The sequence below is a fragment of the Cavia porcellus genome, unplaced genomic scaffold (assembly GCF_034190915.1).
Source record: "Cavia porcellus strain 051 isolate PalLab524CR breed Dunkin Hartley unplaced genomic scaffold, mCavPor4.1 scaffold_25, whole genome shotgun sequence".
NCBI lineage: Eukaryota > Metazoa > Chordata > Mammalia > Rodentia > Caviidae > Cavia > Cavia porcellus.
The window spans coordinates 2,294,521-2,309,766 of NW_026947508.1; the positions used below are offsets into that span (position 1 = coordinate 2,294,521).

General features: G+C 56.7%; 1 protein-coding gene across 2 annotated transcripts in view; it reads left to right on the top strand.

Annotated features, from left to right (window-relative positions):
- Ajap1 (adherens junctions associated protein 1) overlaps positions 1 to 15,246 on the top strand; it is a 94,066-nt gene that overhangs the window by 68,607 nt on the left and 10,213 nt on the right. Inside the window, exons 3-5 of one of the 2 annotated variants that reach the window (XM_013154118.3) lie at positions 7,946 to 8,033; positions 9,868 to 10,110; positions 11,730 to 11,859. In XM_013154118.3, the coding sequence (XP_013009572.1) occupies positions 7,946 to 8,033; positions 9,868 to 10,110; positions 11,730 to 11,802 (404 nt within the window). In that variant the 3' untranslated portion in view covers positions 11,803 to 11,859. The remainder of the gene's footprint in view (positions 1 to 7,945; positions 8,034 to 9,867; positions 10,111 to 11,729; positions 11,860 to 15,246) is intronic. The other variant, XM_063235367.1, reaches the window with a different exon arrangement.

The following is a 15,246-nucleotide window of genomic DNA, read 5'->3' on the forward strand; positions in this document are numbered from 1 at the left end:
CCTGTGATGATCCTCCAAGTCTCCCTAGCATGTGGCTCTATGGCTGCTGCCTGTCCTGACGTGGACAGAGGAGAGTGTCCACTCAGAGGTGTGTAAGAGGATGATAGGGGCGGCCATTCTCCGCCCTGCTTGAGTTCAAATCTCCCCTTGCTGGGTCCTCCTGTGTGTGCAGCAAAGTGCTAACGCTGTCCAAAGAAATGCCCTCATCCTGGCCCAGAGCAGAGGCCGTGAGGCCCCAGAGATGCCCTGCAATAACACTGTCTTGATGTGGGTGCCTTGGTCCAGGCCAGAGAGGGACCTTGGATCACATCACGTGGGTCAGAAACTAAGGTCAGCTGTGCAGGTGGTCAGCCTCTTACATGGCCAAACCCCACAGAAACTGAGGTCCCCTACTGGCATAATCCAACACGTGTTGTCACATTGTTACTGGGAGGAATCAGCGGCGTTCACATCCTTGCTCTGGGAGGGGACGCCCAGCAGCTCCTACCGGTCTCCCAGACGTGGCCCACAGCCTGCTCCAGGGCTGCTGTGTCCCCTGCTGTGGCAGCTGTCATCAGGAGTAGAGCAGCCTTCTGAGTCCTATGGGTTCCTCTAGTGGATTGTGAGCTCGGAGGGGCTCCGGGGACCCCGACTGCACTGTGCTATCTGGACACTGCCTTGGCCTCCCTGATCCTTAGGCCCCCTTGGCAGTTGATGGCTGGGCATGAACTTGGAGCCATGCTGGAGAGATGGCCTCCCGTGAGGCTTGGTCATGTCACCCTGCCATGGGCACCACAGAGACACAGGAAGCCAGTGTCTGTCTTGCAGTCAGCCAGGAAGCAGCTGCAGGGAGAAGGGGCCTAAAGGGAAAGGACGGGAAGTGGCTCACATTTCATACTTCGAGGCCACAAAGGGACATTTCTTTACCCTTGAATCCAAGACTTCTTAAGACTTCTCGGCACTGTTGGCATTGGGCCAAATCCTTCTCTCTAGGGATGGGTCTTCTGCACTGTAGGATGGTCACCAGCAACTTTGGCCTCTGGATGTCAGCACAACCATGATCTGCCAGGTGGTGGCCACTAAAAATGTCTCCAGATGTTTCCAGATGTCTCCAGCTGAAGATCAGGAAACCCCGGCTCTGAACTTCTCCGTGGTGACCCCTGGGCAGAAGCAACTCAGTGGGGTTCTGTTCTCCTGAGCGTGTGACCCCATCCTGAGCTGGGGGCTTCTGTGAGAGCAGACTTCATCTCCAGAGAGTCTGGGCTGGGAGGAGCTCACTGAATCAGGCCACTGCTCCCTCGGCTGGGCTGAGGCTGCCTTGCTGGCCAGGGAAAGGGTCTCTCCAGCCATGGCTGTCGTGGTGCTGGGGAGAGAAGTCAGCACGGGAATCTGGAGACCAGGGTGACTCACACAGCAGGGTGAGTGCCCATCAGTAGGTCCGCCAAGAGCTCGGACAGAACAGAAAGGCAGGGCAAAGGGGGCGTCTCTCTTCGTGAGCTGGGACACATGGCTCCCGTCCTGAGCTACCACAGATTTCAGGCCTTTGGACTCTTGGACTTCTGCCGGTTCACCCCAACTCCCACTCTGGCCTCAGGACTGCAGCTTGGCTTAGAGTTCACAGCAACCCGGGTGGGGGTTCAGACCCAACCACACCACCGGCTTTCCGGGGCTCCTGCTGGCAAGTGGCCCAGGTGGAACAGCTTGGCCCTGTGGTCACTCAGCTGAGACCACTCATAGCCGCCTCTCTGTCTCTGTCTCTGTCCTGCTTGCTCTACTTCTCAGAAGGATCCTGCTTAATACACTCACCCCTGCAGGTCTCGAAGAAAGCAGTGGCCCTGTTTCCTGTGACCATGCCAGCGCCAGCACACCTGGCTACCCCGTGCCGCCTCTCACCTCCCAGATCCTGGAGGACAGACTTCCTGACCTCCTGCCGTGACTGCTTTTTCCTCATAATGCAGCCACGCAAGACCCCTGCGTTGTCAAATGAGCTGTGCTGAGCACAGAATTGTCATCCATTTGCCTGGACAAAGTCCCAGGGCCGCCATTCCTGTCTCCACCCAAGCGTGACGGCCACAAAGCTGTGCCCCCTTGTTCACCAGAAGAGCACGCCCGCGATGAGCTGTCTTCACCATGGACAGTGGCCTGTGCTTGGTTTGGCTTCTTTACGAAGACCTGCTTCAGACCCAGAGATGGATCACTGACTTCCACATCCATCTTCGGGACCTGATCTTATTACAAACCAGCGCAAATATAACCATAAAAGCCCAATTGATTGATGCAGCGCTTGGTAATCCATCTGTCCCCTCCATTATCCTGGGTATAATTTTTCATTATGGGGCTGGCAGCTGATTCCCAGCACATTAGTATACAGTGACAATTACGGGGAGCAGAAAGAGCCCCTAAATTAGCAGGAACAATAACACCTGTCGGGAGAAGGAAGCAGGAGTCCCGCATAGCACGCTGCTGGGCTCTAGCCCTGTTTGCAAGGCAGGGAGATGGGGGATGGGATTCGGCAGTGAGCTTGGGGATGGAGAGGAAGGAGGTGGTGAGGGTTTGCTGTGTTGGGGGCAGAGTAGATATGTTCTCTTTAGGTGACATCACTGTCACCTGGATTACAGTCTGCCTGAAAGCTGGCACGGAGCCTCTTCATGGGTTGTCCTGCCCAGGGTCAGTAGGGTTTGTGGGATGGACGTTCCTGTTGGCATTATCTATTGGTCACCAGAGACTTAGTGGAGGGGACCGTCCCTGTATGAAGGTACACCCAAGAGTGAGGAAGAGGCTGGTGCGTGGCGCTGTGTGCCTGGTCCGGGACAGCCCTTTCCTGACCCCGGAGCTATGAGCTGCCTCCCGGTTCAGCGGCTGCAGGCTCAGAAAGCTCTCATCTTTTGTCTTTTGGATCTGAGTGGAGAAAATTGAGACAGCACGTGACTGAGAGATTGCTGAGGGCCATTGAAGGGATTAAATTGGACTGTTTCTGAGTTTTGATTCTACCAAAATCAAGGATCCTGTCTAACCGACCTCTCTGGGAAAGCATCCTGCAATGGGATCTCCTCTCTGGATGCTTCCCCCTGCCAAGCAGTGTAGGGCGAGTGTGCCTGCTGCTGGGCGTCACAGCCCGGCCCTAAGTTAGAAGCTGTGAGCATCTTTGAAACATTTTGACAGCAGCCAGGGAAAATCCCAGCAGAGAAAACCTTTCAGTGGTGGAGTAGAGAAAATTTAGTCTTTTAAACCAGAAGACTGCAGGTTGAGTTGCAGTTTCATCTGTCGCTCAAAATATGCATATAATTTTCTGTACTTTACAAGCCACTCATCTTGGCTTGTCTGCATGCCATGGGCCAGGGGCCAGATGTGGCCCCAGTTTTGGGGTGTTCCCGGTGACTCAGCCACACCCCCTTTTTACATATTGTCATGGCTGCTTCTGCAACACCAGGGCAGGATTTCCAAGTCAGGCAGAGAGTGCTATGGCTTTGGTGGGGTTGGCATGTCCCTGAAAGTCCACTGTGATTGAGGCTTTAGAGCCAGGGCTGAGGACCTGGCAGGGAGTGGAACCTGTCAGAGGCGGAGCCCAGTGTGGGATCCTGTCCATGGCGGCTCCCCTTCCGGGGCATTGTGGTCTTGGTGACTCTCTGCCCCAGCTCAAGGTACAGTCCTTGCCCTTCATGGTTGCCATTTCTGCAGCAGAAACCTGAGACGCCTACTCACAGAAAGGAAGATTTCCTTTCTTCACAGTTTCTGTGCTCAGTCTTGGGCCCATGGCCTCACGGCTCTGGACCCTGGAAGACGGAACAGTATCTAGAGTGTGGCATGCAAAGCTGGGCCCTGGGTGGCAGCTGGAAATCAGAGAGGAGGAAGCCCGGTATCCCAACGTCCCCTGAAGGGCCCCCCACTTGGTGGCCTTACTGACTTGCACTGCCCCCACCTCTTCATAGCACCACCCAGGGACCAAGCCTTCAGCACTAGAGACTTTGAGGACTTTTAAGATCCACACTGTACTGACCTCCAAATCTGTGGGCTAGGTAAGACTTTCCTCTTTATAAAGTCAGCTGCCTCAGGGGCTTTGTTATAGGAATTCAAAGCTGATTCATACAGAGACCATATGGCCTGAGAAAACTAAAGTATTACTATCTGGTGCTTTAAAAAAAAGGTTTACTCGAAATCCACATAAAGACTTAAGGCTCTTGCACAACGAAGCAAGTACTGGCGTTTGGGGAGTATGAAAATCTAGGAGTTGCCTTACATACCACTTCCCACACAGCGCTCTCTGTCTTTTCAACAGCCAGCCTCCCGGAAAGGGGCAGGAACCCCGGAGGCCCTCCTGCGAATGTCCCACGTGCCTAAGCGCTTCCTATAAATATTATGTGGACCCAGAGCAAGCTCCCTGTCTTGGTTTAAGTCTGTGATTTCTCCTCACAGCTGTGCCCGGAACCCCTCTGAGGCCCGTGTCAGGCTTTGAATCACCTGTGCGTTTCTTGGGGAGCAAAGTCGTAAGGGGTGGAAAACATTTATCCTGGGTCAGCTGCAAATTGTAATGTGGGTGCAGACGTGTTGGATGCCGGCAGTTGGATCATTCTTGGGGACTCCAGGGCACAGGATTGCCTTTCTCCTGCTCTGCCGGGTGACCAGGAGGAGGTCCTTTTACCGTGGTGAGACTCAGCTCTTGTTAAGCCAGGCACACACGGGGACGGCGGGATGGTGCTGGATGCGGGGATTCCTTGGGAGCTCGGGGCTGCTGTGTTAACTGTGTCACGTCACCCTGATTCTCCAAGCCGGGTACCGACCACATGTTGCTTCCTCTAAATCTGAATTTGGGAAATCCAGGAGGAAATGCACCCCACAGGCGGGGAAGGGCCTCCAGATCGGGCAAGCACTGGGGGCACACCATCGTCACCTCTGCCCCCGTTCCCTGGCTTTTTATTGTCTTGCTGCGTTATAAGGCTGGAAGTGGGCCCTGAAGCCTTACTCTGCGATCACTGTGTCAGTCAGCCTGCGTGCCTGGGGCAGGGTAGGAATAAAGAGGATGACGACTTGATGGCTCCTTTAGCGGACTTGCAGATGGGCGAGGACCCCAGTGAGGAGCTGGGTTTCTATCCTGATTCACCAGTGAGGAGTCCTTGGAGACAGGTGCTTTCCTCTCCGGGCTTCCTTTCCTTCGACCCAGTATAGGAGGAGAATCAGTGCTTTGTGGTCCTCACCAGGATGGGGATTAAACACTGAAGATTCAGCTGGTGGTAGAACTCCTCCTACCTGGATTTCTGGCCATTGCAGATTCACCCCAGAAGAAGGGTTCTGTTAGTACCAGGAGGAGAGGTCAAAATCTGGTGGTGCCTTGGGTCTCCTTGGCCTGCAGATACCACGAAGGGAGGGTGGAGGCTGTGTTCTCATAAGGGGACACTCAGAGCCTGGAGAGGGCCCGGTGCCCCTCAGACCCTCCTGCTACCTGGGCTCACCCTGCTCTTTACTCTCTTACGTCCCTGTCTCTGCAGACGTTGAGTCCTCCAACCTTGCCCAGAAGAAGGCAAAACAAAGATTAAGTTTTTTGCCATGGGAAGTAGGGGGTGACATACCCAGGGAGAGCTGTGGTGCAGCCCTCCCCAGTGGGCTCCCCTGTGTGCGTGGGAGGAGCAGCTTGTTCTCTCTGGGGCCCAGAGAGGGCAGAGGAGCCAGCCCTGGCACAGCAGGAGAGAGGGATGAGGAGAGAGACCACCGACATTTAGAGCAACCATGTCTGAGCCAGCATTGTCTAATACAACGACTCTTGATGTGGGTTCTGCAACCAGCTTGTCCTAGTCAATGGGAGGCTATTACAGACTTCCACCCATGGTTGCTCCTCACTCCACGGCTGGTAATGAGTGTCTGGCATTTTGAGTTGTTGCCAGGAATCACTGGGACAACAATATACTTGTCATTTGCTACCACTATTGAGATGTCCATGATCAGCACTAGCTTACTGTGATGGTCACCACTTCTTCATTTCATCACGGTCACCATCATCATCACCACTGTCATCGCTCTCATCATCACCATCCTCATGACAATAATCATAGCAGTGGTAGTGGTGGTGGTGGGATGATGTGGATAGTGATGGTGCTGGACAGGATTTTGGTGATGTTGACATTTAGGACGGCAGTGATAAGCACCATCTTCTCTTCTTCTGCAACAAAATCTCAATTATCATCATCACCACCATCGTCAAATCACTGTCACCACCATTACTATCATCACTAGCATCACCACCACCCATCACCACCATCTGTCACCACCATCGGTCATCATCACTATCCATCACCACCATCGCCATCACCTCCATCCATCACTACCACCCATCACCACCACCATCACCATCACCACCATCCATTACCATCATTCATCATGTCACCCCTCCACGCTGTCTACTGGGCTGCACGTGGCCTTTTCCACGTGGCCTCTGTTGAGTCGCAGAGGACCTGCTGAGACACAGGCATTCCTGGGACTTGTGGGTGTGGCTTGGCTGGTGAGATTGGAGGTGCTTCCTCTAACTCAGCTTCCACCTCCCTGGAAATCACAGGTGGCCATCTTCGAGGAGAAGGGAACTGCCCAGGTGCCGTTAACTGGGTACGGGTGTTGGGGAGGCCCCTGGCCAGAAATGGCAGCAAACACTACAACTTTGGGAAAGGCGTTGGAGTAGCTGTTCCCTGAGGCGCATCAGGGCTGGCACAGAAAATGCGCAGCAAACCGATTCTAAGCCAATGTGTGAAAGATGCGTGACGGGGGCCATGGCACTTCTGGAGGGGCTCCACGGCTTCCTGGTGGTGCTCCTCCTGGGCGTCCTGTGAGTCCCTCATGGCCAGGGGCAGTAGCCACAAAAGAAGGGGGAGGGGAGATCAAGCCTGGTTCCTGGTTGTGCCAACTTTCAATCATTTATGAACAATTTCCCCCGAGAGGATCCTACTCAGGAGAGAGGTAACAGCTGTTCGTGAGACTGTCTGGGAGGCTGCCAGGGAAATCTTGACAGTGTAGTCTGCCACAAGGGAGCACACATGTGTTCTCTCCCCGCAGCCACCAGGTCAGACAGGAGTGTCTCTGCCAAGTGGGCACTAAGATGGGTGCTGGGGGGAGACAGCAGGGGCAGACTCAGGCCTCGGGTGTGATAGGTCAGCACTTGGGGAGAGTGGGCGCTGTCCAGGGCAGGCTCCAAAAGCCCAGGCCTCTGCCCTCCAGGCATGGCTCTTGCCAACTGCAGATGGACAGAACCAGGAAGGGGGCCAGCCAGGGACTGTGTGGCAGATGTGGTCAGGAAGGACTGAGGCTGCTGGAGGAGGGACCAGGAGCAGTGAGAAGGTGGCCGTCCTCTGCCATCTGCCTCACGGGCAGCAGACAGCTCTTGGTCAGGCTGTGACCGTCCTGCTCCCGAGGCAGCCTGTCCTTTTGTCCCTGCTCTGCTGGTTTCCCCCTCCTTCCTCCCTCTGCCAGGGAAGGGCACAGGGCAGCAGGGCCAGGCCATGGACCCTGTTTGGGAAACTTCCTCCTGCCCCGAGGCCTCCACAGGGCAGTGAACAAGAGGCAGCTGCTGGTCTCCCAGCTGCCTCCCGGGGATCCCAGTGTCCTGAGGTCTACAAGTCTGAGGCTCATCTCCCCCCGAAGTCCCAGACCATCCGGGCTCCTCTGGCTTTGCTATGCCCTGCCCTGCTCTCAAGTCTGCTTCCCGCCCCTACTTAGGCTCCAGTGTCGTGGAGCAGAATCCACCCAGGAGGACACAGGTCCTCGGGGAACTCTCAGCAGCACTCACAAGGCCAGGCAGAGGCAGCAGGTGAAGGCTTAGCAGGGATGAGAGGATGCTGCTGCCCAAGGGCCAGGGCACAGCTTGAGGATGGAGGGGTTGTAAGGGGAGTGGCCGGAGCTGGCCCCGGCCCACGGGTGGTTAGCAGCCCCTGCCCCGCACCCCGGGTCTGCGGGCATGGGTCCCTGACCCCTGTCTCCTCCTCTCCAGGTTTGGCTGTGCATCAGATCATCACCATCACCGTCTCCCTCATCATGGTCATCGCTGCTCTCATCACAACTCTTGTCTTAAAAAATTGGTAAGGCCTGGAGGTGGGGGGCTTCGGGGTCGTGGGAAGTGTGTGCAGAGAGGCCCCAGCTTTGCAAACCCAGCCCCGCCATAGCCCCGGGGATCAGTTTTCCTGGCCTGGGCACTGGCTGCAGCCGAGAGGGCTTCAGGATGCGGCATCTAGGCTGGTGTCACTCCTGCTCCTAGCTCTGTCCTGGGTCCTCATGGACCATGGGTGCTATACCCAGAGCCTATCCCCTTTCTTTCTCCCTGGGCTGCCCTGGGAACCGAGGGGACAAGGTCCTCCTGGCAGCAGCCTGGACGGCCTTCTCAGCCTCCTTCCTCGCTCCGTGGCCACTGCGTGTGTCTCCAAACTAGGTCATCGCTTTGCTGTGGGCACTCACTGTGGCCTGCTCCCTCCTGGAAAGTGGCCTACTTTGTGGCTGGTCTTGCTGAGGTTGCACACCTGATATGTCCCAGAGACACCAGGGGACTTCCTGGTGACCCTGCTGCCCTTAGCACCACAGAGGCCTGGCTGCCTATTCTAGCTCTCAAAGCCCCAGCTCCCCAAAGAGCAGTCCTCCCAGAGGTCCCCTTGTGGGCTGGACAGTGACATGGAACCAGACAGGGACACAAAGGAACTAGCAGAGAAAGCCTGTCACCCAGGGGGACCTGACAGCAGGTGGTAGGACGGGGTGGGGGGTAACCTGAGGAAACCCTCCCAACTGGCAAGGCCTCCCAGCCACTTCCTGACACCCAGCAGACACCTGAGGTGGGGACCTCAGGTATTCTCTGGGGACAGGAGACAAGGACATCACAGCTGCTCACAGCAGAGCTGCTCAGGCAGGGGCGGTGGGCAGATCCACAGGCTGACTAGGGAGGAGTCTCTCCTCGCCGATGAGCTGGAGAAATTTCCAGCCTGTGGTGGGGCCTGGCATCTTGTGCTTTCCATGCTTGCCTCCAGCACTTTGGTTCCAAGCAAGCCCTCGAGGAGCCCAGGGTTGCAGCTGGGATGACAAGGGGTGACAGTGATCCTAGGCTGGCTCTTTGGAGGGGCACAAGGCAGCTGGGCCCTGGGTCTGTGGCATTCACATCTCTCCTTCAGGCTGGGCCCCTCCTGGGGGCCACCAAGGCAGGGAGGCCTGTGGGAGATGGACCTGCCCTGGTGCAGCCCCGTGAGGGGGAACAGTGCTTGGTGGGGGCGTCCTTGGCTCTCTCACTGCAGCAGTCCCCCCAGCTGCCATGCCTCCTTCCGTGGACTTAGCGCTGTGGTGGCCTCTGGGGTCACCAAGGGCTTTGGTGCTGCATTCGTTCTCAGAGAAGGGTGGGTTTCATGTGGTGGGCTTCCCTTAGTGGCCTCTGGGAGCCCAAGACCCAGAGAAAACAAGGCAGGTGACAGGGACAGGAGGACAATCACCTCTCATGACCCTCGCTTCCAATTCATGATGGAGACCTGGGCCCCACTGAGGATGAACACTGGGTTACTTCTACCCAGACTGTCACAAGGGACACCTGCAGCTGTCCCCAGAGCTCCCACAGAGCCAGGCCCTCTGACTACAAGCTGGGTCAGCGTTTTCATCTCACCCCCTGATGGAGAAACTGAGTCACACAGTGGTCTGGCAGAGAGGGCTTTAGACAAATGGGCCGTCCAGGGGCTCAGCCCTTCTTTCCCTTCCAACTCTGCCCATGAGAAAGGCCACATCTAAAATTCAAATTTAAAAGAAAGGAACTGATTGCTGGATTGTGGTTGATCTCCGGGAAGGGGCTAGGAGTCACCATGAGACATGAAACACTGTGTCCAGGACCTGGCGAGGGTGCCGCAGGCCTGGCACCTGCCCGCCCCCACCCAGCCTCTCTCTCCCCAGCTGTGCCCAAAGCGGGAACCCTCGGAGGAACAGCCACCAGCGGAAGATCAACCAGCAGGAGGAGAGCTGCCAGAACCTCACCGACTTCACCCCGGCCCGGGTGCCCAGCAGCCTGGACATCTTCACGGCCTACAACGAGACGCTGCAGTGCTCCCACGAGTGCGTGCGGGCATCTGTGCCCGTATACACCGACGAGGCGCTGCACCCGGCGGGCGAGTACAAGTCCACATTCAACGGGAACCGGTGAGCTGCAGAATAGGGGCGCTGGTCTGTTTGGGTCACTCACTTAAACGGCTTCTGGGAGCCCACGTGCCAGTGTCACCCATGAGTGACACAGGTTAGCGATGGCAGGGTCTCTAGACTCCAGGACGCAGCAGCTCCAACCCGAATTCTCTTCCGGACCCCCAGCTCTTGCAGGCACAGAATGAAAGCATACACCCTCCAGTCCCCGCTGTGGCTGCACGCTGGCCAGCGCCCTGGGGGTCAGAATATCAACACCTCCTGAATATCAACACATTACAGTTGGTCCCTCCCAGTGCCGGTGTCTCTGGGACTCCGTCAATAAAATGTCAGCTGTGAGCTCAGCAGAAATATCAAGTAGCAGGCGGACTCCAGTGCCAGACACTTCTTATTAAATGCTCTTTTTTATTATTCATGGGTGATCCCTCAAAGAAGACATATTCCTAACCACCCCTGGGAATATTGAAGAAGCCCTTGAGTCAGCTCCTGAAGGTTTGTCCAGAATTAAATTAAAATATCAATAAGCTAGTTTTTTTTTTTTTTTTAAAGAAGCATACACTCATGCATCATTTTGTAGATTTAAAAAAAAGTCCAAACAACTTAAAAATCTTAGGAAGAAATGAGCCAGTCAGTCCCCTGGCTACCGAGGCCCAGTCAGCAGTGGGGTGAGCAGCTGGGAGTCAGGGCAAGGAGCCCGTGTGGAGCATTTTGGGAAAGGTCGCCTGCTGCAGGTGCTGGTTTTTCCGGGGGCAGGGAGGCAGGGTCCTGGCTGCCACGGCCAGCTGCAGTGTCCACAGTTATCATGCCCTTTGTCTATAGCAGCTGGAGGCAGATGCCCCCTAAAAGCCTCTCAGCTCACCTCTGGGATTTCCACCTTGGGTTTTCTCCTTAGACACACCCCTTCTTCCAGGGGGACAGCCAAGCTTGGAGGGCCAGAACCTCTGAACAACACGAGATCTCCCCCAGGGGGCTCAGTTTGTAGAGAATCAGGAAAAGCCTTTTCAAACCATTGTATAGAAAATTCGAGTGTTGGTTTGGATGTGAATCCTGGGCAGGCAATCCCAGGGGAGGGATGAGGCTTTGGGTCAAGGTTTGGGGACACCTGGTGCTTTGTTTTGCCCCCTGGGTGCCTGTATGGCTGGTGGCACCTCCAGGTGCAGACTGTGTCCCTGGCTTGAGGCTGGGAGTGCAATGGGTTCCTGCAGCTGGGCCTCAGGTCCTGCTCTGCTGCTGTCCACTGGCCTTGGGACATGGCAGCTTAGTCCTCTTGGTGGCTGGAGTCAGGTCCCCTCCTTTCTGTTGTGAGTAAAGGCTTCCTGATCTCTGCCCTCAGAGGCACAGACCCCAGCTCTGAGCTTGGCTTCAGAATTCCGGAGCTAAAACCTGTCAATGGCACAGGTTTGGGGGACACTAGCCCTTCCAGCCTCTGTGCCAGCGCCCTCCCATACCCCAAACCTCCAGGCCTGGTCCTCCAGCCCTCCTGAGTGCAGCATTAGTGAGTCAAGGTCTCTCCCCAGTAGCCCCACATCGGGCTGACCTTCTTGGGGTCCCTGTGGTGATGCCAGACTCCTGCGCCTCCTGCCCACATACACAAATCCATTTCTCTGCTGTCCTCTCTGCAGCTCCTCCTCCGCTGACCGGCATCTCATCCCTGTGGCCTTCGTGTCTGAGAAATGGTTTGAAATCTCCTGCTGACTGGCCGAAGGCTTTTTACCTCCTGGGGCAGGGCAGACGCCAGGTGTCTGTCTCATGGTATGTACCTCTCTCTGGACATCCTCTCTGTCTCCTCTCCCCGATTGTGGGAGCATCACGGGCCCTATTGGGGTGGTAGGCACCAGAAGAAGCAGCAGCAACACCTTGTGGAGTGGAAATTAGGGAGCTGGATTCTGGGGCCCCCGGGGGGGCACAAACGCCCCTGTGTCCCTGTGGGGGAGTGGTGGACACGCGCTGTCCCTGGGATCATCGTGGCTGGGCCTGTCGTCCCTAGAGAGGGCCACTGTGAGCAGGGCCTGCTGGGCAGGGACAGGCATTTCTGGAAACAGGCTCCATGACTACCCTCCTCCTCCTCCACGGGAAGAGGCAGGCCAGTGGCTAAGTGGGCAGGGTCGCACCCCGTTGCGCAGCTCCGCACCGGGAAGGGAGGGAGGCAACACAAAAATACGATTTTGAGACACTGAACTAAGAGATAAGAAGGAACATGATAAAGAAAGCAAGCAAAGAGTTGAGACGTCTACTAATTTGAAGCCAGGGACTGGCACCAAAACAGGATGAATCTCCACGCTCTGCTGGGCAGGAACATTTCGTCTGCTCTCAGTGATAGGAGCGCGGATGTGCAGGGCTCTGCGAGCCGGGCTGCAGGGGGAGAGGCCGCCGGGGGGTGACAGCACACCCTGGGCTCTGGCGCATGGGCTGCAAGTGCAGCCTGGGGGTCCGGATTTAGCTTGTGTTCTATTTGTTTTTCTTTTCGATGTGCACGTCAGTCTTGCTGTCTCTCTGCTCTTTGCCCCCTAGAGTGAGTGGGGTCTCCCCAGTCCTCTCCCTTCCTGTGGGGGTGGGGGGCCCTGCTTCTGGGGTGGGATGTCGTGTCTGGGTGCGCTCACTTCTTCTTGGCCACTCACCATCTGTGTGGGACACGGTGGCCAGTGTGGGCTGCAGGGCGCAAAGGTGTCCAGGACTGCAATTGGGGCCCTCAGCCAGGCCCTGGCAGCCGGCTGCAGTCGGTCGGTCCTTCATCCCAGTGCTAATGAATTACGCGTTCGCTCCAAATCCCATCTCCAGCTCTTCCTCCCTGTCCCAAAGCCCAATATTCTGCCAGCAGGCAAGGAAGCATAATTGGATTAGACTGGCAACAAGCTGCCCTGCAGAAGTCGTGGTGGAGCCCAGGTGGGCCAGCAGGGAGCATGCAGGGCCCAGCCTTTCCCCGGTGGAGGCTTGCACACCCGTGTCTATGGAACCACGGCCTGTGTCCGCCTGACCCAATGTGCCTGGTGACATGGGACAGCCCCTTTTGGTACCACAGCTGCATGGCAGCAGGACATTTGCTGATGGCAACCGAGCCTGGCTTCCTGGGCCCATCCCAGGGCTGTGTGGCTGCCAGCATCTGAGTCTCAACCTAAGAGGAGGATTCACAAGTAATTCAGTGGTTCAGCAGATGCCAGGCCTGCACGGCGGCCTCCCCTGCGGCTGTGGGCTGGAAGCCACACCCTGCAGTTCCACGTGACCTCCGCTGGGGCACAGCCCTGGTGCCCCAGTCAAATGGTATCTCACCATCGGCCCACGCTAACTGTAGGACGCATTTGTCCTCTCCACAGCCCCACTCACAGGGGAAACTGAGGCTGCTTGGCCTCAAGCAGGTTGTCAACATGAGGATGGACCAGCCCCAGGCTGCCTGGCCCCCACACTCCTGCTTGCACCTGTCCTCACGACAGGTCCTGGCCAGACCCCGATGTGTCCTGCTGTGTCCTCTGTCCCCAGGCAGGAGGAGAGCTGGGGTAAGGTTTGAGGCCAGGATCCTCAACTAAGGCCACAGCCCAGAAGCAGCCCATGCGCCCAGCAGGGCGGAGGAGCATCTGCTGAGTGCCCCACGCCTGGGCCCAGGGGTCTCCCTGTACCCAGAGCAGGGCCGCAGCACCAACTGTGCAAGCTGTGATTGCCTCAGAAAACCCTCCTGTCCTGTTGCTCTGCTTCCCTGGCCCAGCACACAGGCACCCGCACTCCACGGTGCACAGCACCAGCAGCTCTGCCAGCCCAGAGCCCCAGGAAGGGGTGCAAGATGTGGGTGCCCAGATGGGCTGCCCATTTCCACAAGGAGCTGTCTGTCCACACAGCTGGAGCCTCTCTCTCTGCGGACCCCTGAGAGGCGGGAGGAGAGCCTGGGGGACCAGAGGCATCGAGTCAAAGTTGCTCTGAATGGGCTGAGCTCAGCCACTGAGTCTGTCTATTGACACAAAGCCAGGTCCACGCCCGAGGCCCCATGGGTGAAGACTGGGAGGGCTGTGCAGGCGGCCTTGTTAGTTAGGTCCTGATAAAGCTCTTTGCCGCCTGTGGGACAGGCTGTTTGTCACTCACTGGGACGAAGACTTGTGTGTTGTCGGCACCTCTGCTTCTCCTAATCAAGACCTGGAGGTGGACCTTGAGCGGAGAATAACTGGGGAGCTCTCCCAGATTTCCTAGGGTACTTATTGTCCCTTAAATAAATAGCAATTAATACTAAAACATTTAATCAAAGTTGAAGAGCGGGTGAAGACATTTATCTCCAATAGCTGCCCAGACTCTCCAAATGCATTTTTAACGAGGGTGGAGCCGACTGTGGTCACGAGGGTCCTCGTCCTGTCACACCAACCTGTGTGCACACGTGGGCCCAGTGGTGGCCCCCAGCTGGGCTCAGGGACAGCTGGGCACCCTGCAGCCCCGAGGCCGCATCTGCAGTCCGTTCCACCTGGTTCCTGTCTCAGCCCACCTCTGCAGCGGGGCTGGGCTGCTCTGGGCATAGACAAAACGAAGCTGCCCTCCTGTGTCCGAGGAAGAGCACCTGGACCACACATGGCAGCGGCAGCGCCTTGGGGAGAGTTCCGCCCCCCTCTCTCGCCTCTTTCCAAGTGGAGCCGCCGAAACCATCAAAGCTCCTGAATCCAGAGCAAGTGAGACACAAATCACCATGTTATTATTTTCAAAAAACACACTGAAGACATAACTAATAAAAAAAAGAAAAAACAGGAAATGCCCCTGAGCCTTCCCACTTCATTGTTAAAAAAAAAACATTAATAGAACATGGAGGTTTTGTAATTCTGAGGGTCACTGTTTTCAAAGCGACACCCAGGCCCTGGTGGAGCCGAGCGCTCCCTTTCAGGTTGCTGAAAGGCACTGCGTCCCTTTCAGGTGGCTGCCCTATGTTCTCTTGGCAGAAGCAGGCTCTGAGCCCTGCCCCAGGGAGCCGAGGGGCTGTCGCAGCTGCCTCCTTCCAAGCAGCAGAGGGCAGAATGGGTCCCGGCTCCCATCTCCCGGATAGCTCTGTCTGGCAGGCAGCTTCCTTCCTTGGCCAGCTGAGGAGCCTCCTAGCTGCAGGTTCCGCGCGTCTCTGCCTCTGGCCCCTGGCTTGGGCTCCTGTTCTCTGGCTGCACAGCCCTCGGGCTGAGCCTC